At 38.9% G+C, this 27,867-nt stretch overlaps 1 protein-coding gene across 1 annotated transcript in view; it reads left to right on the top strand.

Annotated features, from left to right (window-relative positions):
* CHID1 (chitinase domain containing 1) overlaps nt 1–27,867 on the top strand; it is a 120,282-nt gene that overhangs the window by 39,813 nt on the left and 52,602 nt on the right. The window contains exons 9-10 of the mRNA XM_034062625.1: nt 3,269–3,370; nt 5,728–5,883. Coding sequence (XP_033918516.1) covers nt 3,269–3,370; nt 5,728–5,883 — 258 coding nt within the window. The remainder of the gene's footprint in view (nt 1–3,268; nt 3,371–5,727; nt 5,884–27,867) is intronic.

Here is a 27,867-nt window from a genome sequence, read left to right as displayed (position 1 = left end):
GCCACCAAATTGGTCAGGCAGGATTTCCCCTTAGTGAAGCCATGCTGGATGTCACCAAGAACCTTGTTGTTTTTCATGTGCCTTAGCATGATTTCCGGGAGAATCTGCTCCAAGATTTTTGCAGGCACAGAGGTGAGACTGACTGGTCTGTAATTCCCTGGGTCATTCATTTTCCCCTTCTTGAAAATGGGGGTTATATTCCCTTTAATCCAGTCATGAGGAAATTCACCTGACTGCCGTGATTTTTTAAATATGATGGACAGTGGCCGAGCAACTTAATTCGCCAGCTCCTTCAGGACCCGCAGATGGATTCCATCAGGTCCCATGGACTTGTGCACGTTCAGGTTCTTAAGATGGTCTCGAACCAGATCCTCTCCTACAGTTGGCCTGACATGTTTATTCTCACAGTCCCTGTGTCTGCCTTCCAAGACTCGGGTGATGTGGGCAGAGTATTTGCCAGTAAAGTCTGAGGCAAAGAAAACATTAAGAACCTCAGCCTTCTCAAGATCCAGGGTAGCCAGTTCTCCTGATAGCATACCTGCCTTTGCATTACGTTTATGGTTAAATAACAAAATGATTGGAAAACTTCAGATAAGAAGCATAACAGCTGTTGAAAAATATTTAGGTTTTATCCTTGAGTGCCAGTTTTCTTGACTCAGAATGATTCTCAAGGCATGAATCAAAAACTTAGTTTTGCTCCAGTAAACAGTTTCCCAAGGTGCTTGGCTAGAGCAGAGTTGGCTGGTGGTGCTGCTTGAGCTGGTGAGTGGTATTTGCTTTCTGTGAAAAGTGGTGGTGCTTAACAGTATCTGTGAATGGATGAAGCGTATTCATTGCTGCTGGGTTTGTTTCCAGTTGAAAATTTATGACCTTGCTCCTCAGATGGCATTCCTGTGTAGTGGAAGTAGTCCAGTTACATGCTTGCTTTGGAGAAAATGTACAAAATTATAGCAATAACTGATTTCAACCTGGTTTTGTTTTTGCTTTAATTTCATTCTTTTCCCCTCTCTTAGTCCTTGACACTGTATATGAAAAACAGATGCAGAGGGCAAGTTACACATACAAATTTAGTTAAAATACTACCCAGCTTAATCTCTAAAGCAATCCAACTTACCCTAATATCTAATACAGATAATAATTACTTTTTATACTTTTCCCTTCATGAGTAATCACAATCAATTTACTTAAAATGTGGTTTGCTAGTTTGCATTGGAGAATTGGTTTGCCTACAGTTGCCATGACATAGTTTCAAAGGTATCTTTCATCTTCCTCATTCTTGTAGAACAACTGTAGTTTGCAACTGCAGTAAATGACAAGCAAATAACTATTAAAAAAATTAGGTCCACCAGTTGGTTGCAGAGTGAAGGTCTGTTTTAATTTGTTAAAACCACAGAAGGAAAAGGATGGGATTTCTCTGTAATAATGACAAGTAGATCAGTGGTTCTGCAAATTTGCGACTTCCAGAACCACTATATTTCACAGTTACAGCTACATAATCCAGTGTATGCTTCATCAGTCTTATTGACCTGACTTGCAAATATCATTCATGCTTTGCTCCCTTTTAACATGACCGGCATGTTAAATAATTTAATCTGCTCCACTGTGTAACCTGTATTCTGTTATCCTCTCTCCTAATGTGATAGAATGGTAGAACAGAAAGTAAGCTGATAAATGAACACTACTATGCTCTGATGATCTATTCAGCACATATTGTTGGATGAAGAATTTGCACACTGATCCAAAAGTGATAAGGTCAACAAAAAAAGTGATTTTTTTTCCATATTGTTACTTTCATCTGTCACTGAGCATCTTTTTTGGTTTTAACACTTAAAATGGAACATGAGTGCTTTGAATGGGTACCTTGTCTAGACAGAGGTTGCGTACTAACTTCTGTATCAAGTAGCAGCTTACAATACTACTGGGAAGGTCTGGATTCTTCAGTCTCTGCTCTACTCTCTAGAGGAATCTTGTATAATTCTCTAAGTTTGCCCTTAAATGGCAGAGCGGCACCACAGAGTTTGTAGCTGTTAAGCCATGTTTTTTTAATCTCTTCTCTCTCTTCCTCTATCCTTTCCCTCTCCTTTTCTTATGTTCCCCTAGGAGCCCTGCTCTCCCAGGCTGTTTAGGACAATATGTAATTTCTCTTTCTCATCTTAATATGCTTAATGTGCTTCAGAGCCCTCAGCCTGACAACAGCTTCTCCTTTTTTGTTCAGTTCTATCTTTGCAATGCGATTAAGGCTGCCTTATGTTCTCTGCTGTGCTATGTGTGCTGCTAGTTCAAAGTTAATGAATTCTCTTCAAAACAGATTCTGCGTTTTCAAGCAACTTGCGTCCATTGTTTCCGAGTTGAATGATTGAAGGAAGTTAGTAGTCTCTACGAGTCCAAAACTGTCAAAAATACAACCCCTCAGCCATGAAGCTAAAGTAGATGTTGACCCAATGCTAGATTTTCTAAATCAAGAATAAGCAAAAAAGGGGGGAAGTAAAAAAGTCGTGTTCCATATTTCATGCAAAGATATGCAGAAGGCAAAACTAGACTTCTGTCTAGGGAAGGGCATCAAATAGATTTCTTCTCTTCCCCTTCCCTCTTTCTTTCTTTCCCCCCCTCTTTTCTTCCTCCCCCCTGCTCCAGTAAAAGAAATGGATGTGGTTTTGTCTAAAGAAAGGTTTTTGTACTCTTTTGCTAAAGTCAGGCAGTTGTATTAGCCTTCTGCTTTTAGGACTTTTTTGGGGAGGGAATGGAAAGAAACTGAAATGTTTTTTACCAGTGAGAGAACATGTCTTAAGTACAGTACAAGCTGAAATTACTGCTCTATTTCAGATGAATAAAAAAATTACCTTTGGTTTTTATTTTTGTATTGACAGTTGCACCCATCCAGTTTTTTAAGTATGGCTTAGATAACTTAGTCATATAAGTATCAAAACAAGCATGACAAGCCAAGCAAATACAGGTTTTGTAAAAGCTTTTAGAGTTCAGTTGATTGATACCACATCTCTTATCACTATTGTAGCCATGGTAGAAATGCTTATTTGGTAAGTATGGTGTGGAAGTCTGATTCTTCCCACTGGCAACATAAGTAGTATTGATTTTATTTATTTTCTTAGACATTTATTATAAGAATGGCATTGCAGTATGTTTATTTGCCACCTTTGGAATGAAAGATTTTTCTTACCTGATCAAATGGTATGAAACCTGAAGGAGAGAATAAGCCAGGTTACTGTAGTAATTCATCTCTTCCTGTTTTTGTTTTGGCTTGTTTTAAAAGGACTAACCAGCCAGGAATGTTCACAAAGAAAGAATTTGATCAGTTGGCCTCAGCGATAGACAGCTTCAGTCTCATGACATACGACTATTCAACACCACAACGGTAAGACTCCATCTGACATTACAAAAAACACTGCTGAAGGAACTGACTCCCAGTTAAGTCACTATTAAATCTACAGTATGAGGTCATTTTTTTAGTAAAGTGGATAGTATGTTGTAACTGTATCAGTTAATGAGATTTTGGATTAGTAATTAGGATAGGTGAATTTTGAACAAGCCAAGAGCTCAGGACATTGTTTAACAGGAGAATACATTTGGCACGCAGATATCATGAAAGGCTTTGTACTCAGGGTAAAAAAATATTCTTTTACTAGTTCCATGGTATTTACTCTTTTCCAGGGCAGGTTCTTTTGTTACTACTTTTTAGCACAGTTCTGCAAGATACGTACATGAATAATCTAATACATGTCAGTTGTGCTTCAAAGCTAATTTTTCAACAATGACAACTCTTTTGCCTTATCCTAGGCAGCAGAGTGCCTTTTGGCAACACTTCTACTGTGGATATGTTTTTCCATTCTTCCACTAGTGTCTCCCTTGTACTGATAGAGCTGCTTATGCAGCAGTTCATCAAACCAGATCTGGGAACTGATCGACTGGAAAATAATACAGAACCTCATTCTTGTACATGAATACTAATTTACAGGAATATTAGTTAATACTTTTAACTGAGTGAAAGTAGAACAGCAGTGTAGCTGAGGTCTTTAAACTCTGCAGGGACTTGTTATGTTACTGTTCTCCAAAAGCATGGTTCACCTCAAATTGTAGGTAAAGGACATGCGTTTGGAATTCCTGTTAGATTCTGTGTATCTTACTTCAAGGTGACTGTCCAGAGTTAATATTTGTGGTAAACAGATTTAGAAATGCCATAATTTTCTTTTTTTTTATTATATCACTAAAATCTTTGTCACCTGTAGTATGTTAGCGTTTTGATAATGTCTAGATAGGTTTAGCAGAGAGGAACTTTTGTTTCTTCTGAAAAGAATTTGTATACCTGCTTCCCCAGGCCTGTCTCTGCATCTTCAAGCCGAGCAACCTAGAGGAGAACAAACATAGACAGTAATATGTACTGAAGTTAAAACAATTTTTTGTTACTCTCCTGCTGGAATATGCAGCATAGGTGTATCCAGTTTAGGTTTCCTCTAGATAAATCTGAGATCTATGAAGATGAAGTAATAAGGGCTTTTGTACATGCTATACAAACCCATCTGGAACCCTGAATGCATTGCAAAATTCTGTGCTGTAGGCTACGTCTTTCCTGTGTGGCAAAGCTGCACCATGCTTTGTGCCATATTAAAATCACAGCTTGTAGTACAGTCACATCTTTATACTTTCACTGGTGCTTTAAATTACTTAGACCTGACTTGGAGTTCCTAATCCTTTTTACTTGAAAGGAGGGAAGCATTCTTCAGTTCATACCCGCTGTATCTGAAATAAATATAGTTTATGACATGTAATGCTTTTAGTCTGAGAAAGGATTTGATAGAAAGAAATAAAATCTTTTTTTTGCCTGAATTTGGTTTGATTGATCTGAGTATGTGAAATGCAGGATAATACATATTGTTTTCTCACAATTCTTTTGCCTTTAAATATGCACACAATTTCCAGCAACATTCCTGTACTGTATTAGCAGATTGAGTTTTAATGGCACAGATATCTGGAAGGCTCTGAGGTGGGTACTTAGAAGGGAATAGATGTTGTTAATATTTGTAAAACTAGAATATGCTTTTCCTTTTTCCATGTTAGCGAGTGTTTGCGATAAAATGTGCTCTTCTCTCTGATGAGAGAGGAGTGGAAAGAGCACCATGTCCTGATGATGTATGTATGACAATTCATTTACTCTGTGAATTAAGGCTCTACCCTTGTTCTTAATTTAGCTTTTTGTTGAGTAGTTGCCTCTTTAGGGTTTTGTCCATAAATAAGCCTTAAAACAGTTATTGAAACCAATCACTGATTTTCTAGTTCTTTCTGTAAATAAATGGTGGATTTTGTCCCAGTATGTTGTGCCAGTTTACTGTAAAAATATTGAGGATATTATTGGAAAAAAGCTGAAGTCATACAGAGTTGTGAATTACTCTGTAGGCATTGTGCCATGCCCAGTGACAAAGAAAATGTGCTAGGTGGAAACCTTTTCTTACCCACTCTTAAGACATTTTTGTGCATTTTGTGTCCCTTCACCTTGGAAGGGAATCACAAAGTCAAGAGTGGGGCAATCATGTTTTGTACTTCAGCACTTCAAGCCACTAGAGAATGTACATTTAACCTTTATAGACTGTAGGCTAACCTTCAATGATTTTTGTGTGCCATAGTTTGCTCTTTACAATTACACTAGGCAAAAAGAGAAAGCCAAGAATGAATGTGCACTTTTTCTGACAACCTGTCTGTTTCTCACTAACTTGACAGACCTGGTCCAAATTCTCCTCTTCCCTGGGTACGAGCCTGTGTTCAAGTACTGGATCCTGATTCAAAATGGAGGAATAAAATACTTTTAGGGCTGAATTTCTATGGCATGGACTATTCTGCTTTGGGAGCCTCTGGGGAGCCAATCCTTGGTAGCAGGTAAGACTTCTCTGAATAGTAAGTACTTATGTATGATATATTCTCACAAAACTCAGAAATTTACACGCATTCTTGTTTAGAAATATGGATGTGTAACAAAGAAATGGCAAAAGTGATAAATCTGCTACTTGAAAATAGTAGCTCCATAGTTAAAGATCTGTAGCTTGTCTTCCCTGTAGAAAAATCCAAATAAATAGCACAGTTATCCTGTCAGAACTTCTATGGGAAAATTATTTGTGTTCTCTCTTTCCTCTGTCTGTGGTTGTACACACAATTTGCCATCTGTGTGTTAAAATGTTCTGCAGTATTCTCTTACTCTGTGTATCATTTTGGGGATTCACACAGTTGACCAAAAGATTGTTTCTCTTGGTTCCTGAAGTTGTTACCTGTTACTCTGAAACTTGATACTGGTTTCAAGCAGCAGTATGCCACCAAGTTTTTTTGAGTAGAAAAAGCTACAGTAAGCTCACCTGGAGACAAAAATCTGTAACAAGATCAAGGGAAGTATTCCAAAGCCAGCCTGAAATTTCATATTGATTCTCAGAGGAAAATGGTTTCTTTAATTTTGGGTAACAACCACCTATAATGTCAGTGAGCTTTGTACAAAGTCAGGGTATAGTACATCAAGCCAGAATTAAAGTGAGAAAAACAGCTTGAATTTGCAGGAAAATCAAGTTTATTCAGAAGCTTGTCATTAATTTATCAAGTAGAACCAAGCCAAAAGGAAACAAACCTAAAGCATAAGAGGTGAGCGTTCTCACTTTCACAGGTTACTAAATTCATTACACCAGAATATTTCAATATAGTAACAGACTGCACGTTAGGCATTGAAATATTATCTGAGGTGGACTGGATAAGGTAAAGGCCTGAATGTTTTATGTCCATTCCTTTAGTTAAGCAAACATGTTGTCATCATTGCACGTGCCTCTGCTGTCTTCCAGCTTCACCTTGGCTGTTTGCAGGGGTGTAATACTGTGGATATAGTTCTATCCCAGTGCTGAACTGTATTTGAATCTGGCTGAAAAACAGAAAATGAGTGGGGAAAAATAAAGCCATTGTGTTCAGTGAAAGGTATATAGTGAGTATATCAGATGGCTTCTGTAAAGTTAGTTGTAGTGGTTAGGCAGGAAAAATAATAGTCAAAGTATTGTTGATTTACAAGCCTAATTACACAAGCTCAGCACAGTTATTGTAGCTTCACTGTAATATTTACAGTTCTTTTGCAAGTAGGAGTATAGCACTATCTAGCAGAATAAAAGGATCCTGCTTTTTTCTGAACTGCAACTTTTGGAATGAAGTTTCTACTTAAAAACATACTACACACTGGGATAGCATCTACTTTTATGTTTCATAGATTTTTCTGACTATAGTGTTAATTCATGATGCTTTTTAATTAATGACAAATAGTTGAGCTAAGACTCATCTATGTTTACTTGGTTGTTGGTCCTGGTGCAGAGTACAAGACAACGTTTTGTACAGAGCATGGTCCTGTTAACATATTCTTCATTGATAGACCATGATATTGTAATCTTTCACATATCTGCCAGAAGCAGGGTTCTAGACAGAATCTTTAAGAAGCTTTGAGTTTATACATGTAACACATTAATTTTCACCTTGCTGCCTTACCTATTAAACATTGGTTAATGGTTTAAGTTGATTTTTTCCAGAAGTACATTTTTGAGCATATACTGTTAGGTATTTTTCTTCACTGTATGTGTTGTGTAGTAATGTAATAATAAAACAGGTTCAAAATAGGTACAATAGCTTCAAAAAAGGCCAAGCTTCTGACTTAAAGAAAACAGTGGGTATAGCTTGTTCAGAGATGCTTTTCTCCCCTTCCTCCAAAAAAGCTTCCCTCATATTCCACTATTAATACTCTGGCTGTGTCACATGTTTTTTTGTTCTATATTAAGACAAATGGCTGAGGGTGATCTGTTCCTTCTCATTTTTATATCTGCTTCATACTACATAAAAGCTGCTCAGAAGCTATGTACAGTGTAGAAGTGGATGGCTTGATTATTTATTTTTCTCACCTTGAATCCTTGGTGCACTTGAGCTTCCAGTTCCTTGGTGATTGTAATGCAGTGTTAGATAGGACCTGTAAAAAGTGTTCAAGGATTGAGTCATGGCTCCCTTAAGGCATCCTCCATATGTTATAGTGATAGTGATGTTAAAAGAAAGTACTGGTATTAACTAAATAGATCTTGAATGAATTTTAAGTGCAGTATGGTGTGACAATTTTTTTGTTGTAGATTTCCGTTCAGGTTACTGCGTCAGAAATATATTCCATGTGCAACATGACAGTGCTCCTTGGCACACTGTAAAGTGCACACTGCATTGCTGAAATATATTCATCAGAATCTGATCATCTTTAATAAGTGAGATGGAGAATTGTAAGCTTTAGTGACATACCATATTCTCAAGTTCTTTGATGTGAAGGTAGCATGCACTGAAGTTGATTATTAGGATTTCATTCACTGAAAATATTTTTGCAGTCAGGAAGTGCATAAAATAACTTTCAATGGGATTCCTCTTTGCATAAAATATTATCTGGCAGCATTTTTTAAATTCAGAATGTAATCTAAAGGTTGAAGTGCTTGGTTACCATTTTGCTGAAAAGATACACAACCTTTATATGTTTTTCCTTCGTACATGCCATAAAAAGTCGCATGTATATGTGTATGATTCTATGTGATTGTGTACCTGTGTATATATGTAAATATCAGGATTAACTGAAATGAAAACAATTTTTCTTTTACGACAAAATGTACTTTGTCGTTGGGTGTTGTTACAGTGGGAACTACAGCTTATATTTGCAGTAACAATGTGTCTTGCAGTTTAGTTACAAGTATTACTTGTCACTGTCAGAAATTATAGTACATCCTGGTGCTTTAATGAATCAAGTACTATTGTTTAGCTGTAGGAAAGGTACTTTCCTGTCTATATTTTGTTCTGACATAATCTGTATGAAAACCTAAGCAGGAAGTAAAGGTGGTATGCTTGTGATTCCCCAGATTGTCTCTGGTGCTTCTGGCAATGTTTTCTGCCCTCTGGTTGTAAAGAATCAGGTGTCTGTACTGCTAAGATGTAGTCATTAAATTTTACCACTGTATTAAAATCCTGTTAGAACACAACCATCTGGTGTTGCTGACTTTTTTGCTCTAATGATCAATTTGTTCCAGTGTGTCCTCTATTGATACTGCAATCTGACAGTATTTCTTCTTCACCTCAAAAATGTATGTCTTGTGTAAATAATTCCTCAGTATACACTGAAGTTTAAGAAATTGTTCAGCCTTTCTGCAGAATCTTCAGCTTTGAGTTCTTTTTCAGCAAGCTCCTCAATCTCATGAGGTTCTTCTGATGTACTTTCTTTGCTTTTAGCTATCTGCTCTTCAAAATCTGTCTTAATCATTGGGACTTTATATTTCAGTTTTACCCATTGCTTTCTTTTGCCTCCTCATGGGAGGTTAAACAACAGTGCAATGTCATTTTCCATTACATGCCATCTAAAATCTGGAGCCATTATGACCTGGACCAAAAAGGGAATAGATAATAAATTGTTAGCTGTGAATTAAAAGCGGTGTAAATCAAAAGCTATCATGTGCAATGGTGCCACTTATGTTTAATAAGTCAGCCTTATTTATATTGAGCATATCCCCTCTAAGTTTAATGTGCTAAAGATTTTTTTTTTTCTATGCATAGTGCTGGAAGAGGGAAGATACATCTCTACTGTTCCACTTGGCTGTATCTAACATATGAATATTTTCTGCATCCAGGCTGCTTTTGTTCCAAACATAGCTGTTGAAAATAGATACGTGAATAACTTCATTGTTGTGATTCAGTGCTGTGTGTGCGTACCTTTTACTTAAAAGGAATCTGAACAGGGATTTTAATGTTAATTTTTAAACACTCAAGAAGACTGATACATTTCCAGTTGAAGGGAGAAACTAATTTGGCAATGCATTGTGCTATTCAGGGATTGAAAATAAGATGATTTGAAAGCTATGTGAGAATGTAGAATTCTACTGAGAATTTTATTGGCTGACTGCCATTCTGTAAATAGCAGGTAATAAAAAGCGGTACATTGAAGTAGTTAGAGGTGAGTTTTATCCCTGAATTACCATGACTGTCTTTATTAGCAGCAGTTTAAGAAACTCTGGGCCAACTGTGACTGTGATTTTTGTCTTATAGAAGGCATCAAAAACCTTATGCAAGGGATGCTTTTACTCCTCAAGTTTTAAGGCTTTTACAGTATTTTGCTTCATGATGTAATTCTCTCAGGATTTTCATTACTTCAGTGCAAATCAGAATTATGATTCCTGATTTAATCCATTTTGTTCATGGAGATACTAATATTTCAAATATTGAGAAGATGCTAATATTTCAAATAAACTGATGGGCCAATTGGTTCTGCAGGCTTGAACATCCTCTTGATCTGTTGTCTACCTCTCTGCTTAATTGGAGAAACTGTTAAGCTCTTTCTTCTGAAACTGTGCTGCTGGGTGAGATGGTAAAATCATGGCAGTCATAGGAGGAAATTACAATTGGGCCTGGAACTGGGAAGGAGTTACTTCTATATTACAAATGTCTAAATAATTCAGGGGTGATTCAAGAGGTTTATTACATTAAATTCCCCTCTCTCCCAGGATATTCTGTGTAGTTTACATTGTATATCTGTCCCTCCCTTCCTTTAGGTAAGGAAGGTGTGAGCTGTCGGCTGGAAGCAAAAGACCAGTTAATTCATATACAGTAAATAGAATATCTTATGAAATAAAATTATATTTCAGCTTGTTCAAGTTGTAACTATGTGTTAAATACAAAAGCTGCTATATTTGGGTTTTACATAAACCACATTCCTTATATCTTTAGAACTGAGGAAAAGGTTTGTAAGGCACATGACTGGTTCTGAAGTTCAGTTGTACAATAGTATATTGGCTGTGGGTGAGTATGTATATCTCAGTGCATCTGTTTATAAAATAAAAATGTAGTCAGTTATGATGTACATTTTAAATGGTGAGCATATTGCTGTGAAATGTGCTCTTTGTCTCAGGATCTTTTTTAATGATAAATTTAGTACAGGCAATATTAAGCAGTCAAATGTTGACAAAATAATAATTATTTAGTCCTTCACTGCCTTGTTGAATTCTAAACATTAGAAGATAGCATGATGGAATTGGAAAAGACTACTTCTTTAGCTTAAAACAAACAAAGGGAAGAGCCAGAAACCTTTATTGTAAGTTAAGTTTACTTACTTTCATAAATCTGCATGTGGGTGTAGGCAGCCAGTATAAAGTGAAATAAACTCATTGCTTTGGAAGCCTTATTTGGGCTGGTGAGATCACTCACCAGTGGCAGACCTAAACCCACTACTAGCCCAGACTGATTCTCTTCAAAGAACATGTAACAGATACCACTATGTGTGTATCCAGATTTATCCACTATCAATTCCTTAGCTCCCATTGCCCCATCCTTTCTCCTGCTCAGTGCTGAGAGCAGTGATTATGTTTGCCTTGTTGACCATCACCTGTGAGATACTCACTGTGTTCAGTTCCACTGGAAATCAACTGGGGAGGAGTGTGAATAACGGCCTCCTGTAAATGCTTAGTCCCTTTATGAATTAGCCTAGAGCTGGCTAAGTACACTGTGCACTTGTTGGATCATATGCAGTATAGGTTACTCAGAGAAGCTTCTGATTCTGTAGGCATGACTTCCTCGTCTTTTTGAACCAAAAGACAGCAGCCTGGATGAAGTTCACGCCTTCAGCACCGGAGCGAGAGGAATCACAGCGTTCAGGGCCTCAGTTCTGAGTGGCGAGAGCCCCTGAGGCAGCCTCAAGCCCTTGCCAGGCCTTGCCCAGGAGCCACAGCTCTGAGGCGAGCAGGGACTGACAGGGAGTGGAGCCCGATGAACAGGGCATGGCGCGGCAGTGGGGGCCGGCAGTTGGCAGCGTGGACAGGCCAGCGGAATGGTGAGCGGTTGCCTAAGGGCCGGCGCCACTGCCAGGGCCCGGTCTGGGAGGGTCGACCATGTCAGGGTGCGATTGGAGAAAGCCCCATTGTCAGACCTTGTTTCGTTCGTGATCCCAAGAGTGAGATTAAGATGCGAATGACATCAAGCGCCATAATTGATCAGTTGGCTTATTACGAAAAAACAAGTATAAAGGTGGGTTTTTTTATAATAAAGGGGATAGTGATAGGACAAATTGGAAAAAAAGGTAGAAAAGCAAGAATGCAGGGTGCAGAGATTGAGTCACCACTGTGGACTTTCTCCAGAGGTGTCCTGGAGATCTGTCATTCTTGGTGGTGGGAGTTCTCCAGGGTTCATGGCAGTGTCAGAGCAGAGTGTCCCCAGGAGTCCATAGTAGTCGTCAGAAGTAGGTGTCCTCATGGAGGTGTCTGTCTGGAGTCGTCTCCTTGAAGGTACCCTGTGGAGTGTGTCTTGCGGAGTTGTCCTCATGGCCATGTCTCATGGAGGGTGTCCCTCAGGGTCTGTAGTAGTCATTGGTGGAGAGTGTCCTCATGGAGGTCTCCTTCTGAAGTCATCCTCATGGCAGTGGCTCCTCTTCATGATTACCTTTTCCCCCTTTTAACGTGGTGGAGAAGGGGGAGGGAAAGTACCTCTGTTCTTCCTGTCATGTATCATGTGTTCCTGGTGGAACAGTTTCCCTTGTCTTGCAGCCAGCTCTTCAACTGCATGTGTCTGCAGTAATTCTTGGGGTGATGGACAGCAGAGTCTTACCTCAGCTCTTCCTCAGTCATCTCTCAGGCAATGGTTGGTGGAGTCCCAGTTCAGCTCCTCACACCCTTTTTCCAAGCAATGGACACTGGAGTCTTATCTCAACTCCCACCAACCATCTCTGAGACAAAAGATAGATGAATTCCATCTCAGCTTGTCATACCAATCTTTGAGGCAATGGACTGTGGAATCCCATCTCAACTTCTCATACCAGTCTTTGGGACAGTGGAGACTGATTTCAGATCGGTCTCTCCCAGGCACCCAGACAGAGCTGACAAGAGGAGAAGCTGCAGCACAGACCTCGAAGTGCAAAAAAGTGCCCTGACGTATTTCTTGAGGCAAGGGTGCACAGTGGACAGGGCTGCACACTGTGTGCCCTGATGGAGGTCCTCCTGCAGCAAGTGGGGGAGCTCTGGGAGACTGTCAGTAGGCTAAAATATACAGGGGAAGCTGACAGGGAGCTGGACTGCTTGCTCTAGGCCCAAACTGTTCAAGACCCACAAGTGCCCACCCTAGCACATACAGAAAATGATGGCATTAACCCAGGAAGCTGGGAGCTAATAACAAAAAAAAAATAATGGGGAAGAAGAGGACAAATAAAAGCAATGGGCTTCCTCCAAAATCCAGCATCCCCACCCAGAACCACTTTGCAGTTCTGCAGGAGGCTAATGAGGAAATGCACACCTCACCAAATGAAGAACCAGCTGATGCACCAGTAAAGAGGATCACTACTAGTGCCTCCAGGAGAGAGTGGTGTGTCATAGCAGTAGACTCTAGTAATAGTAGGCAAGTCAAAGTAGACTCTACTTTGAAAGGGCCTGATCTAATCTCAAGGGTGGTGTGTTGCCTACCACGGGCTCGGATCAGGGATGTTGCGGAGAGGCTGCCTGGTCTAGTAAATCCCACTGACTGTTGCCCACTTTATGTGGTCCATGTGCATGCTAGTGATATTGACAGCAGTAGCCTGTGAATTGTTAAGAAGGAATACAGAGCCCTGGGAGAGGTTCTTAGGGGCTTTGGGGCTCAGATAGCTTTTTCATCAATCCTCCAGGTCAAAGGGGAGGACCTTGGAAAGACCAGGCAGATTTGGCTAGTTAATAAATGGTTAGAACATTGGTGCCACAGTTAGGGGTTTGGTTATTTAGAACATAGGACTCAATTTGGACCAGGTCTGCTGTAGGCTGATGGAGCTGGTCTGACGAAGGGGAAGAGCTGCTTTGGTAAGAGACTTGCCAGGCTGGTCAAGGCAGCTTTAAACTAGATGTGCTGGGGGGAGGGGTACCTATCCATCGTAACATTCCCAGTCAGTTGCCAGCACCTTTGTTAAATGCGTGGAGCAATGCAGAGATATTTCAGCCACTTCAGCTAATGAGTCAGCTTTATTTGGAGCTCAGCTCAGATGCCTCTAAACAAATGCCCTTAGTATGGGCAGTAAATGAGAGAAATTAGAGATGTGTCCATTGCTATGGGCTTATGACATTATCAATATCATAGAAGCATGGTGGGATGGCTCCTATCACTGGAGTGTTGGAATGGAAGGTTGTAGGGTCTTTAGGAAAGACAGGCCAGGCAGATGAGTAGCTATTTATGTCAGTGATAGGCTGGAAAGTATGGAACTCTGTCTGTGGACAGGTGATGAGTCACAGGGAGCTTGTGGGTCAGGGTCAAAGGGAGAATAGCGATGGGAGACATTACTGTGGGGATCTGTTACAGGCCACCCGATTAAGAGGACTCTGTGGATGAAGCTCTCTATAGACAGATAGGAGCAGCCTCAGACTTGCAGGCTGTTATCCTCATGGGGGATTTTAACCATACTGATATCTGCTGGAGGGACAGTACAGCCTGGTACAGACAATCCAGGAGGTTCCTTGATTGTGTGGAAGACAACTTGCTCTTGCAAGTAATCAAGGAACCAACAAGGAGAGCACCATGCTTGACCTCGTGCTCACCAACAAGGAAGGGCTGGTTGGAAATGTGACAGTCCAAGGTGGCTTTGGCTGTAGTGATCATGAGATGGTCAAATTTGAGATCCTCAGTGCAGTGAGAAGGACATGCAGCAAGCTCACTTCCCTGGACTTCAAGAAAGCAGACTTTGGTCTCTTCAAGAACCTGCTTACTAAGGTTCCATGGGATATAGCCATAGAGGGTAGGGGGGCCAGAGACTGTTGGTCAGTATTCAAGGATCACCTGTTACAAGCTCAGGAGTGTTGTGTCCTGACTAGAAGGAAATATAGTAGGAGGGCTGGGAGACCTCCATGGATAGATAAGATGCCGCTGAGAAAACTTAGAGGGCAAAAAAAGAGGCTTATAAAAGGTGAAAGCAATGACAGGTGACATGTTGTCCAGGAAGCTATGGAACAGGTCAGGAAAGCTAAGGCCCAGTTATAACTGAGTCTGGCAAGGGATGTGAAAGATAACAGGAAGGGCTTCTGTAGGTATGTAGCAAACAAAAGACAGACAAGGAATAATGTGGGCCCTCTCCGGATGCTAGCAGGACTGGCTACCCTGGATTTGGTCTCCAAATTCAATGACTTTTTTTACTTCAGTCTTCACTGGAAGTGGTCTGACCATGCCACCCATGTCTTGGAAGGAAGATGCAGAGACTGAGAATGAAGACCTTAATGCCACTGTAGGAGAGGATCAGTTTCAAGATCATCTTAGGAACCTGAATGTGCACAACTCCATGGGACCTGATGAAATCCATTTGCAGGGTCTGAAGGAGCTCACAGATAAAGTTGCTAACCACTGTCCATAGTATCTGAAAAAACATGGCAGGTGAAGTTCCTGACAACCGCAAAAAAAGGGTAATGTAACCCCTATTTTCAAGAAGGGGAAAATGGATGACCCAGGGAACTACAGACCAATCAGTCTAACCTCTGTGCCTGGCAAAATCTTGGATCAGATTCTCCTGGAAGGCATGCTAAGGCACATGAAAATAATAAAGTGGTTGGTCACAGTGAACATGGCTTCACTAAGGGGAGATCCTGCCTGTCCAATTTGGTGGCCTTCTATGATGGGGCTGCAGAACTGATAGATATGGGCAAAGCAGTTGACATCATCTACCTAGACTTGTGCAAAGCGTTTGATGCTGTCCTACATGACATCCTTGTCTCTAAACTGGAGGGATATAAATTTGATGGATGGACCCCTCGGTGGATAAAGAATTGGCTGAGTGGATGCATGTAGAGAGTTGTGCTCAATGGCTCAATGTCCAATTGGAGACAGGTAATGAGTGGTGTCCCTCAGGGGTCAGTGTTGGGTCCAGTCTTGTTCAAAATCTTTGTTGGTGACATGGACAGTGGGATTGAGTGCACCCTCAGCAAGTTGTGTTGTTCGGTTGATACACTGGAGGGAAGGAATGCCATCCAGAGGGACCTTGACACAGTTGAGAGGTGGGCCAATGCCAACCTGATGAAGTCTGACCATGCCAAGTGCAGGGTCCTACACCTGGGTCAGGGCAGTCCCAGGCACAGCTACAGGTTGGGCTGAGAAGAGATTCAGAGCAGCCTGAGGAAGGACTTGGGGGTATTTTGTTGTTTTTTTTTTTCTTTTTAGGCCTAGTGAAGCTAATCTTGAATATCATCAGTATAGAAGTTGAATGAACTTTCTTGGTAACTCAATATCATTTCAGTTGGTTGAGTTTATAGGAAGACAATTACTGTTTGCTATTGCTAAAGAGCACCACTTTCGAAGCTTTATTCAGCACGCTCTGAAAGTTAGGGTAAGTCTTGATAGAGCACAGTTCCTTGCCTTCCCTTCCTCCACCCAAGTCTGCTAAAGTCATGTCTTTGTTACTCGGCTATGTGAATGCTATCAAGCAGGCTGGCACAAAAGAAGTGCTGTGTACCTGGTCCTGTGGACTGAAACTCATCAGCCGTTACTGTGACTTTTCTGCTGTCTTATCCAAGAAAACCCCAAAACCCTATGCATTTCATGCACTCTGAGACTGCTCCATGATGCAGACAAAAGTATGGTGTTAGCTTTTCTTGTAGAATCTCCATCCTGATGTGACCAAAAAGTCTGTAGGCCTCCTTTCTTTTTGACAACAATGCCTTTAAACAGTACACTGGGAAAAGGGAAAAAAAAAAAAGTAAAGTTACAAAGCATAAGATAAAGGAACAGGAAATAATTCTGTGAAATTATTTCAACATTTCTCAAAGCTATTTTTTGTGCATGGTTGCTTAAGGTTCACAGTAAATGTGCATATTTATTACAATTCTAGAGAAAAGTAGTAATTGCATCATGAAAGTATGCAGTGATCTCATTTCTGATGGAAGAATTTGCTAACCAAGTCATGAACCGGCATGGAAATACGTAACTCAGGAACAGGGTTGAAGCTTGAAGCCTTGAAGTAATACTTAAAAATAAATAATAATACTTAAAAAACAATAATGGAGCGTATAGCCACGCAGTTTTTTGAAGTAATGGAAGTGCAAGTGTGTTCCACAACATTAACAGCTTCTGATTTGTTCAAACAGCTTGTTTACACTTGGTGTTATGCAGCAGGTGATTGAATGAGATTTCTGGTGATAACATGCAGCAGCAGCATAAGGTCAAATAATTTTTTTTTACATTTTTATGGGATATCTCAGTTTATTATTAATACCAGGAAGTAGAGGGAGCAGGGGGCTTCCCTCCCTAAATTATTCCATGCCTATTTTAAGAAAATGAATCAAGAAATGTTAGTAATAAATTTTAGCTAAAGTAGTTGTTGGATTTTGTGCTGTAAAAATAGGAGAGCTGCATTTCAGAATGTTTCTGGAACATACTGTTGTTCTTGTCTAAAACAGAAATCACAGCAGACTGAGGTACTTAATCTACATTTTGGAATTACAGTATTATGAAAATTATTTCAAATAAATCATTTGTAAACTCAATGAAATTTACAAGATTATGCCCAAAATATAGATATATATCCTAAATAGTTATTTATTTCTGACAGTTTTATGTATGTCATTTCCATGTTTAAATCAAATGTTTGTTTTGTTACCCTATTTTAGAAAGAAACTGTCTTTGAGAAAAGTGAAAATATATTCATAAACCACATCTTTGTAAAACTTTGCAAATAGCTTCTGCCTTATGTCATTTACCTGCCCTGAAGGTTGGGGAGGGGAAAAAAAATTCCACTAGAATGGTATTTCATGTGCAGTTCAAGGTCGCTGCATTGCCATGCTTAGAGCAGGTACGTGCACTTACCTGTTTGTGAGTGAGGACATTGATCAGGCAAGAGGGTTGAAATGGAGTCTGTACATTCTGTGACCTAGTTTCTGTAAGAGTGGGGATAGTCATACTGCCAACCTCACATACAGGCTAGGGGTATAGATGGCAAGTAGTGCTTGCTGTCTTGACTGCAATTGTTAAACGCCAGAAGAGGTAATCTTATCATTAGTGTTTCCTTGTATTTGGCAAAATTTAGAGACATCAGTGTTTGACAAGATTTTTTTGTTTGTTTGTTTGTTTTTTGTTTTCCTGTGTGAGTGAAAGCTAAGTGACTCCCACTAACTTACTTTCTTACATTGTTTCCAGCTGAAGAGAATTTGCGGGTTAAAGGTCTGTGCTTAATATGCAGAACATTTTGAGCCACAAACCTGGGAAGGTTAAAGTCAATGAAGCTGTCACTTTCTATATTCTTGCACTGCTTTGAATTATTTTTAATGGATTTAGATATAGTTACATTTCATTTGATTCTACATTTTATAGTAATTTTCACTATTTTTATAGCACATTTTCACACTACAGTGTGAAAAAATTCAACATAGAAGTGGAATATATTTTTGTATTGCCAGCATGAGTGAAGTTCTGATTGCTCTAAGGAATAATAATCTGTAGAATTGGTCCTAGATTTCAGTATTTGTGGATTATAAGCATATAGAGAGAAATCAAAGAGAAATGCATCCTTAGGAACACCTTTATGTACCAAATCTGGGAAACTAAATTGTTTGTTGGAAACTGGTATTGCAGAGCCCTCATTACCCAGTGAATAAACGATGTTAACTATGGGGATAATAGTGTCTCTGCAATTAACACTGAAACTTGGAGTTATAAATATGATGTGGTATATCATATCATCTTGACTGCTGCTTACTTAAAAATCTAAAATCTGTTTTCTCTGTATTGGGTTTTCACTGGGGTGCATATTTTCTTGTTTTGTTTGTTTGTTTGAGGTTGTGGGTTTGGGATTTGGGGGGGGGGGGGAGGTTGACACTGTTTTAGCTGGGCCCAGGCATTTGGAAGGGTTTAGTTTATCCTGGTTTTAATTCTGTACTTGAGTTTGCATATTGAAGGCCGACTGAACAATTCTCTTTTTCCTGATCTATGCATCCTTGGGAAAGTGAATTTGAAGACAGAGGAATGGGTAGAACAGTTAAAAATGAATGCTAAATTGTATGTCATTTTTAATTGTTTTTTATGTTTGACCCTGGAGACCAATATTATAAGAATCTGTATGTCTGAAGTAGGTATCATGTTGCAGATGTTTATATCTTAAGTGTGTCTCTGTAAGCCTTACTTGAGGATGCAGGTTATAAGAATTTTAGAACTCAGGGTTGATGAGGGCAGTAGACACAGTGCTTCCATTTAAAAATACGGTCAAGTATAGTAGTATGCGTGATTCTTTTTTCTGATTTAGAAACAAATATACTCAAGAATATCTCAGCTGTTCTTTTTATTCTTCCATGCAAATCTAATCATCAAAGAAAACTAATCAGTCTGGTGATGGAAACTGTCAGTGAAAGCCAGCTTTTTATTAAGAAATTAAAATTTAACTAAAGTGCTTGATAAGTGTAAAGGAAACTTAGTCTCTCCCCAGCTTAAAAAAAAAAAAGAAAAAGGTCCCATACCACTGATGGTGATATGTCAAGGTTACAGAGTGTCCTACTTATAAATTTCAATTGGATCTAAAAATCTGTTCATAAATTAAGAGTTTTCTTCCTGCTCCATATCTCTAGAGTCTTCCTTGAGAAAATCTGTAAAGGGAATATTAAGCATAAGATATGTTGGGAGCCCTATTGTTGCCTGGCAGCATTTACTTGGCAACTGTGTTAAGAATAATTGAAAATCTGTGTGTTTTTAAGGCAAAAATTTGTAATGGAATCATGAGCTTACCTGAAGTAACATACCGATAATTCGCAAAGAAACCATTTGCCATTAGTCTTTCAAAAAATGGTCATTATCAAACAGCGTAATAAAGGAGTGATGACATGTATTGCTATGTACAGTAAGATCTTCCTATATATCTAAGTAATATTTGGTAGAATCTGTTTATAGTACCATGAGAAAAAGATTTATAAAATAGTGTGTATTTGGAACATAAATTTAAAATCTTCAAGTGCAGTAGTTGATAGATTTAAGCAGTTGGGACTCTGTGGCAACAGGTGAAACAATTTGTTGTAAAGAACTCAATTTTGTACTTGAATATGAAAACAAGTGATCTTTTAGATGCAGTAAGGAAAATAAATGTCTTCAAATGTAACAGTAGGTTTGGAGCATGGGAAAAAAAAATTATGGAGCTAACATGGAGCTATTGGTTTCAAATGACATTAATGTGCATACTTTCACATGTGCTATTCAGAATTACAGTCCAGGTAATTCCTTTTCCATTCAGTTTCTCAAAGTTCACTGCAGTTACTTACTAGAATTTCCTTCTAAGTGGTGGACACAATTTAAGTTCATCCTCTCTGCTCTGCTACATGTTGACAGCTTCTCATTTGAAATTGGAGTGTTTCTGTTCACATGGATCTGATGGGAAGCTATCTTTGGAGTTCCAGAGCTTTTATTTCTGTATATTGTATGCAGAAAAAGCATTGAAGCAGTCTAATGTGATACACTGTGGTACTTACAGAGGGTTTAAAATTTTAGGAAGGGGTTATTAAAAAAAAAGATATTTTTGCACCTTCATAGAATCCGAATAACAAAATGTGCTCACAGGCTACTAGAGTAGCATTAGCTAATCTAGATCGTGTTTTCTACTTAGCTGTTTATATTTTGTCCACTGTGCTGAATCTTCCTTGGATTCTGATATTTATTTATCTGCTGTTTAAATGTCTTTGTTCCTCCTTACATGAGTTTAGAAATCTCTGTAATTAAAATATTTTGGCAGCTTTAATTTCTTCAGTATCTGAATTCTAGTAATAGGATGTTTCTTGAGCTGCAGAACTTTAAAGAGCTGCTGATTTATACAATAAAACCTTTTGTTCACGGGATAATACATTTATTTTCAGAGCTTATTTTCACATTAAATTTTTCTGCTTGAAAGTCTTTGTTTTGATTGTTATTAGCAATGAGAAATACGTTTTAACATTTATCTGTTTTAGCATATTTTGCACATAAAGTCTGCAGCTCAGAAAATCCATGTCCACTGAAAAACTACTGGTTCGTGAAAGCGAATCTTCAGCCAGCATATAATCAGACATAAAGGCAAGACGAGTAATGGAAGAGAAGAGGCTTTTGACACTAACTTTCCTTCATTTATGTAAATGCGTAATGTGAACAATCCTGGTATATTTATTTATTCAGTACTATTATATCAGTTTTAAAGCTGATTTTACTTTCCCCAGTCCATATTCTCTAGTAGCGAGTAGAAGGTAAGTTGAACTAGCAGTATTTATAGAAATATGGGAGGGGGTGGAAATCCTTGCAGGAGTAAGTCTGAGTCATATTTAAAAAAACCCCATAGGTTGACTGTTTCAACACAGGTGTTGGACCTTGAAGAAAGAAATAAAAATAAAATTGTGGCATTAGTGATAGAAATCTATACTTATTTACTGCAAAATGCTGCAAATTCTGAATTTAACTTACTCATAAAGCTGCTAATTTCAGAATGTGGAGCAATGATTTTCTGTATTCAGTTTTTATAACTGTTATAGGTTGAAGCATTTTATGGACATTTAATATGATTGTCTTTTTAAGGATGCATAAAACCCAAGTAGTTTTATTATTAGGATATTAAGTGTAACATACACTGTTGATGACCATGATGTAATGCTCTAGTGCAGTGGTGCAAAATGTCTTTAGTTTCCCTTTTTCCTTTAGTGTTCTGCCATTTTAATCATTGTAATGTACTGACTATGTTTCTGTAGCTATATTTCCAAGTTTAGTGGAATAATAAACCGATCATTCATCAGTGGAATCTTGTTCCCATATTTTAACAAAAATGAACATCTTAACTAGCTAACCTGCCTTGCCTTTTGCATCTTCATTGAGCAGTTTCTATTTATGTTTAAATACAGCTTTTCTTCTTCTACTTGAAGCCATCCTTTAAATAATCTGACCTGTGAACACAGGACTTTTTGCCTTCAGAATGTTTGGTGGGGTTTTGTGGTGTTATTTTTGTTTGTGTTTGTTTGGGGTTTTTTTCCCTCTGGGGTTGTGAGACTGAGACCCCTGTATTTCATTACTGGCTGCTGATGATGTGGTATCTGAGGAAAAGTGTTGTGTAAAATATTTTTCTTTCCTTTGCCTGTATTTTGCTAAATCAGTCAATATGCCTGATAATTAAGGGTGCTATGCCAGGGGGAACAAAGCTCCTCATCTGCTTCAAAGCAAACTATAATATAATGCTAGAACTGTTACCTGGTTTGGAAAACAAACGATAGGAATGTGTATTCAAAACAGGCATCTGTGAAGAGAGACCCTTGTTCTTCAGCCTAGCAAGATAAAGATTCAAGGTTATGCTTATGAAGGGAAAGGAAACAGTATGATGGTAAAAAGGCAGAATTTTTAGTCGAACTAACTGCTCTTCTTCATTTCCTTTCTCAGTTCTGCTCCTGTCTTTGCTGTGAAACCATAGCAGTTTATTTAACCACTTCCCCTTCATTTGAGCTATCAGAAAAGTAAACATGTTTGTATTTCAGTTCTAGGAGTAATTCAAGTAAGAGATCTGCATTTGAACTTTGGCAGATGTTGAAATTTTTAGTACAGATAAAACATCTTGAAATTAATTTCGATATGCAGTTTGTGCTTTTGTAGTGATTCTGTATCTAAAATTGGGAAGATACAATTTTACATAAAAAGACTGGTATGTTTTTCAGAGCAGTGGTGAATATAGGTAATGCAACAATTCAAGGACACTGGGCAGTAATAGCATAATAAATATTTGAGTGTCAGCTAGAGACTAACTAGTCTTGTGTTTGTTTTGGGGTTTGTTTGGGTGTTAGGAGGAACATCTGATCTTTTCACTGAAGACAAAGATCTGTTTTGCCTTACTCTGTAATAGCTTTTCATATTTTCCAGTTTCTTGAATTACTTTATTCATATACATTTAATAAATCATTTAATGAGTCCATGGCATTATCTCTTCTTGATTTGTCCAGTTTCTCTTAAAGGCTCTTTGTGTTACCCTCATTTACTGCCTTGTAGCCTTCACTTCCATACTCTTGGTGGTTATTAGTCTTCGTTTGTTCCTATATATAATATCCATGAATGAAGTTGCTTTGCTTTCTCATAGAATTAATAGAATAGTTAGGGTTCGAAAGGACCTGAAGGTCATCTAGTTCCAACGTCCCTGCCTTGGGCAGGGACACCTCACACTAAACCATGTCACCCAAGGCTTTGACCAACCTGGCCTTGAACACTGCCAGGGATGGAGCATTCACAACCTCCCTGGGCAACCCATTCCAGTGCCTCACCACCCTCACAGTAAAGAACTTCCTCCTTATATCCCATCTAAACTTCCACTGCTCAAGATTTAACCCATTACCCCTTGTCCTATCACTACAGTCCCTAATGAAGAGTCCCTCCCCAGCATCGCTTCAGATACTGGAAGGCTGCTATGAGGTCTCCACGCAGCCTTCTCTTCTCCAGGCTGAACAGCCCCAATTTTCTCAGCCTGTCTTCATATGGGAGGTGCTCCAGTCCCCTGATCATCCTCGTGGCCTCCTCTGGACTTGTTTTAACAGTTCCATGTCCTCTTTATGTTGAGGACACCAGAACTGCACACAATACTCCAAGAGAGGTCTCACAAGAGCAGAGTAGAGGGGCAGGATCACCTCCTTCGACCTGCTGGTCATGCTTCTTTTGATGCAGCCCAGAATACGGTTGGATTTCTGGGCTGTGAGTGCACACTGAAGCTGGCTCATGTTCATTTTCTCATCGACCAACACCCCAAGTCCTTCTCTGCAGGGCTGCTCTGAATCTCTTCTCTGCCCAGCCTGTAGCTGTGCCTGGGATTGCTCCGACCCAGGTGTAGGACCTTGCACTTGTCATGGTTAAACTTCATGAGGTTGGCATGAGCCCACCTCACAAGCGTGTCAAGGTCCCTCTGAATGGCATTCCTTCCCTCCAGTGTATCAACCAAACCACACAGCTTGGTGTCATCGGCAAACTTGCTGAAGGCACACTCAATCCCACTGTCCATGTCACCGACAAAGATGTTGAACAATGCTGGTCCCAACACTGATCCCTGAGGGACAGCACTCGTTACTGGTCTCCAACTGAACATTGAGCCATTGACCACAACTCTTTGTGTGCAGCCATCCAACCAGTATCCACCGAGTGGTCCATCCATCAACTTGATGTCTCTCCAATTTAGATACAAAGATGTTGTGTGAAGCAGTGTCATATGCTTTGCACAAGTCCAGGTAGATGATGTCAACTGCTCTATCCCCGTCCATCAGTTCCACAGCCCCCTCGTAGAAGGCCACCAAATTGGTCAGGCAGGATTTCCCCTTAGTGAAGCCATGCTGGCTGTCACCAACCACCTTAGTGTTTTTCATGTGCCTTAGCATGATTTTCAGGAGTATATGCTCCAAGATTTTGCCAGGCACAGAGGTGAGACTGCCTGGTCTGTAGTTCCCTGGGTCATCCATTTTCCTCTTCTTGAAAATGAGGGTTATATTTCCCTTTTTCCAGTCATCAGGAACTTCACCTGACTGCCACGATTTTTCAAATATGATGGACAGTGACTGAGTAACTTCATTCGCCAGCTCCTTCAGGACCCACGGATGGATTCCATCAGGTCCCATGGAGTTGTGAACATTCAGGTTCTTAAGATGGTCTCGAACCAGATCCTCTCCTACAGTGGGCCCAAGGTCTTCAGACAGTTTGTCTGGAGAACAGATTTTTGACAGGTAAATGTGGAATCTATTAAATAAGCAAAACACCTATCAGGGTTGTTGTAAAGTCAAAGAAAAAAAAAATAATTCATGGCAAATAAACCAAACTTTTTGTTCCTAAACATATGGTTCATATAAATATCATGCAAGTGGCTGTGCACGGATCATCTTGCAAAATGAGCCAGAGGACTCAGCTTTTCTCCAGTCCTCCAATGGGTAACAGTTCTGCCCTCTGTTCACTTCTCTTTGTGGTCACCAGAGTACTGGGACAGAATAAAGGAAAGTCATAGAATATTAAGACTTCCTGCTGAAGGGGAGCCTTTATCTTAAAAAGAAACCCAATCCAAAACCCAGCATTTTTTACAGGAATTAAATTGTTTGTTTTGTTGCGGGGGGTGTGGGGTGGGGTGGGGTGTGTGTGGTTTGGCCTTTATTAAAAATAGTCATTGAATACTGTGCAACAAGGGGTCTTGGTTTGGATTCTGAAAATGCGTTTTTGAAAATGTTGTCGTTTTATACTTCACAATATTAAATGACAGCATTTTCCTCCATAATGGCCAAACTAGGAAGGCCATTTTATAGTGTCCTCTTTGTAGTAGAAGATTGTCTTAAAACTGTATGTTCAAGGATGGTCTGGGGATGTTACAGTTTTTTCAGCTAATTTGAAATTACTTTGAGGGGATTCCAAGTTATTTGTCTCTTCCTCCCTTCCCCTCCTCCCCCCCCCCATGTTAATAAAAGTTCCGAATATTGTCCATTCAAGAAAGAATAATCTTTCTCAAAGAAGGATACATGATACTGCCTTGTATCAGTAAGTTATGTCCATTGTAATAAGTTTCTTCTGTGCCAGAAACTGCAGTCCAATAACATTGCCAGGGCTGTAAATCTTGTTATACTTGACATGTAGTTTTATTTAGGCTTTTATTTCATGTCTGTTTTTTCAGCTATTTATTCAAAATCTTTACTACTTCTACTACATATGTTTAATTTATATGTTCTCCTCATGGAAAGGTCACCATACACCCATGCATGATCTCTTATCCTACATTGTGCTAAAGCATATTTTTAAAAAATGATTCTGTTCATAATTCCAAATTCTACACATTTACAAACTTTGGCATATTGAAATAATAAAGCTCTCAAGAATATCCAAGCTGGTATTACATGTTGCTTTCAGAGCAGGTTAAGCCTTCTCTCAGTCTTGCAACACCAAAAAGGGACATTCTTGTTGCCAGAGCCGGAATTTTTGTAACCTACGTAAGGAACCAGAGTTTCTAGAGAAAGTCAGTTAGAGGAACATCTGAAATTCAGCTGAAAATGTTGTGACAGAAGCAGAAAAGCATGTTAATTTTAAATTAAATTGGAAATATAAATCAAATACTTGAAGTATTAACAGATCACCTTGACCTGCGTGTATGGAAAAAACCTTTATTTTAGGCAAGAAAAAGCTTAAAAGGAATGTAGGCAGAGAGGGAGGGATTCTAATCACTCAAGTTGCATAGTAGAAATATAACGACATTTGAAAAGCAGTAAGTCTTGGCTGAATAACTTGCATAAAATATATTGATTTATTTACCCGTGTTATTGCACTATTAAATTGCAGAATTGTACTTCCAATTGCTGGGAAATGTAAAATGTTTAAAAACAAATTCCAAGTATTCATTAGAGTAGTCTTCAGAAAAATGGCTGTTTTGAGTACAGAGCTAAATTAAATTATGTATTGAGATGCAAAGGAGTGATTTTTGAACTAGCAATGAAAATTAGTATCTCTTTATGAACTGCTTGAAATTCCACTGTGTTCTATTTCCTTTTGAGGTGCTTATTCGTGTTTCATGTATATTAGTGTCAAATACTATGTTTGGGTTTATTTTGATAAATTAACTATCTTGAATATTCTACATTTCCTCATCCAGATTATTACTATTTTTCTTTATTTCTTAAGAAGTTTTATTGCTCACATTGTCTCTGCTGGTCAGCTTTTCCATGCAGTTTTTCTTTTCAGTACTTTTCGGATATATCAAGTACTTTAAACCAAATTTGACCAAGACTGAAGTAGTCAAAGATATGAAAACTTTTCTGAATATAGGTGGCTTAGCAGAACTGCAAATTAGAAGTTATGGTTGTGAAGAGAGTAAGCCTCGCTACCATAGTTTCTTGCCAGAGTATCCATGTAAAGCTCTACTGGGGAAAGCTTGCATTTGATTAGGTAGGGGAAAATCTAGCTAAAGATAGGAAATCAGATTTCGTTAGTTGTGCTGTGCATAGAATTGCTTGCTGTAACTGTAGACCTTGGTGTTTTGGGGGGAGAAGACCTGTAGGAGTCTTTACTGTTTTCAGTACTTAGGGTCTCCTTCTATCTGTTGTGAACTATGTCCTTAGTTGGGCTAGAGTAGATCGTCTGTGCATTTCTCACTCTTGATTCTTTGGATGTGAGTTGCATGGAACATTGCAACAGCTTTTTGATGGGTAGATTTGGTTGATGCGATGCTTTCTGCTCGACTGTACATAAATTTGGGAAAAGAACATTTTATTTGCTTTACACTGATTTGATACTCAAAAATATCACCACCTTTTATCAAAAAGATGATAAGGGTATATTTGCTGTCAATTTGCATAGCAAGCAATGTTCTGCTGGAAACAAGGTACGTAAGTTTCTGTTTTTTTTAGTATTATTTAAACTGGCAGGAGTGATACCCAAATCTACAAGCCTGTCTAAATAGTAACCAGTGTCTGTAATCACCATTAAAATGACCTGTCCTGGGCTGAGCTGTAGCAGTTATTTTTCTCCTTCTTAGTGGCTGGTGTAGTGCAGCTAAGCACAACATGACCTCAGAAGCCTCCTTTATTAGCTGCTTTATCAGATACAGACTTCATGTTTCAATGGCTGAGGAAGACAGTAAAACAAAAAACCAACCAAACAAAAAAAACACCCCCACCCCCTCTCAAAAAAAAAAACCAAAACAAAAACAAAACAGGAAAAAAAAAAAGACTGGAAAAGCTATTCTCAGCACATTCAAATGCCAGGTACATGAAGCTAGTTGTCAGTGAAGAATGGTACTTAGTTAGGTTGCATAATTTCTATTTATCAAAGATATATTGTTCTTGGAAAACTAAGGCTATTAATACAGTAGGTAGTATTCCAAGAAACAGTTAAAATGTGATCATTCTGTTTGTCTTAGACAACTGTATTTACCTTTTT

The sequence above is a fragment of the Melopsittacus undulatus genome, chromosome 4, assembly GCF_012275295.1.
Source record: "Melopsittacus undulatus isolate bMelUnd1 chromosome 4, bMelUnd1.mat.Z, whole genome shotgun sequence".
Taxonomy (NCBI): domain Eukaryota; kingdom Metazoa; phylum Chordata; class Aves; order Psittaciformes; family Psittaculidae; genus Melopsittacus; species Melopsittacus undulatus.
Note: the sequence above shows the minus strand (reverse complement) of the source record. Positions and strands in the feature narration are given on the sequence as shown.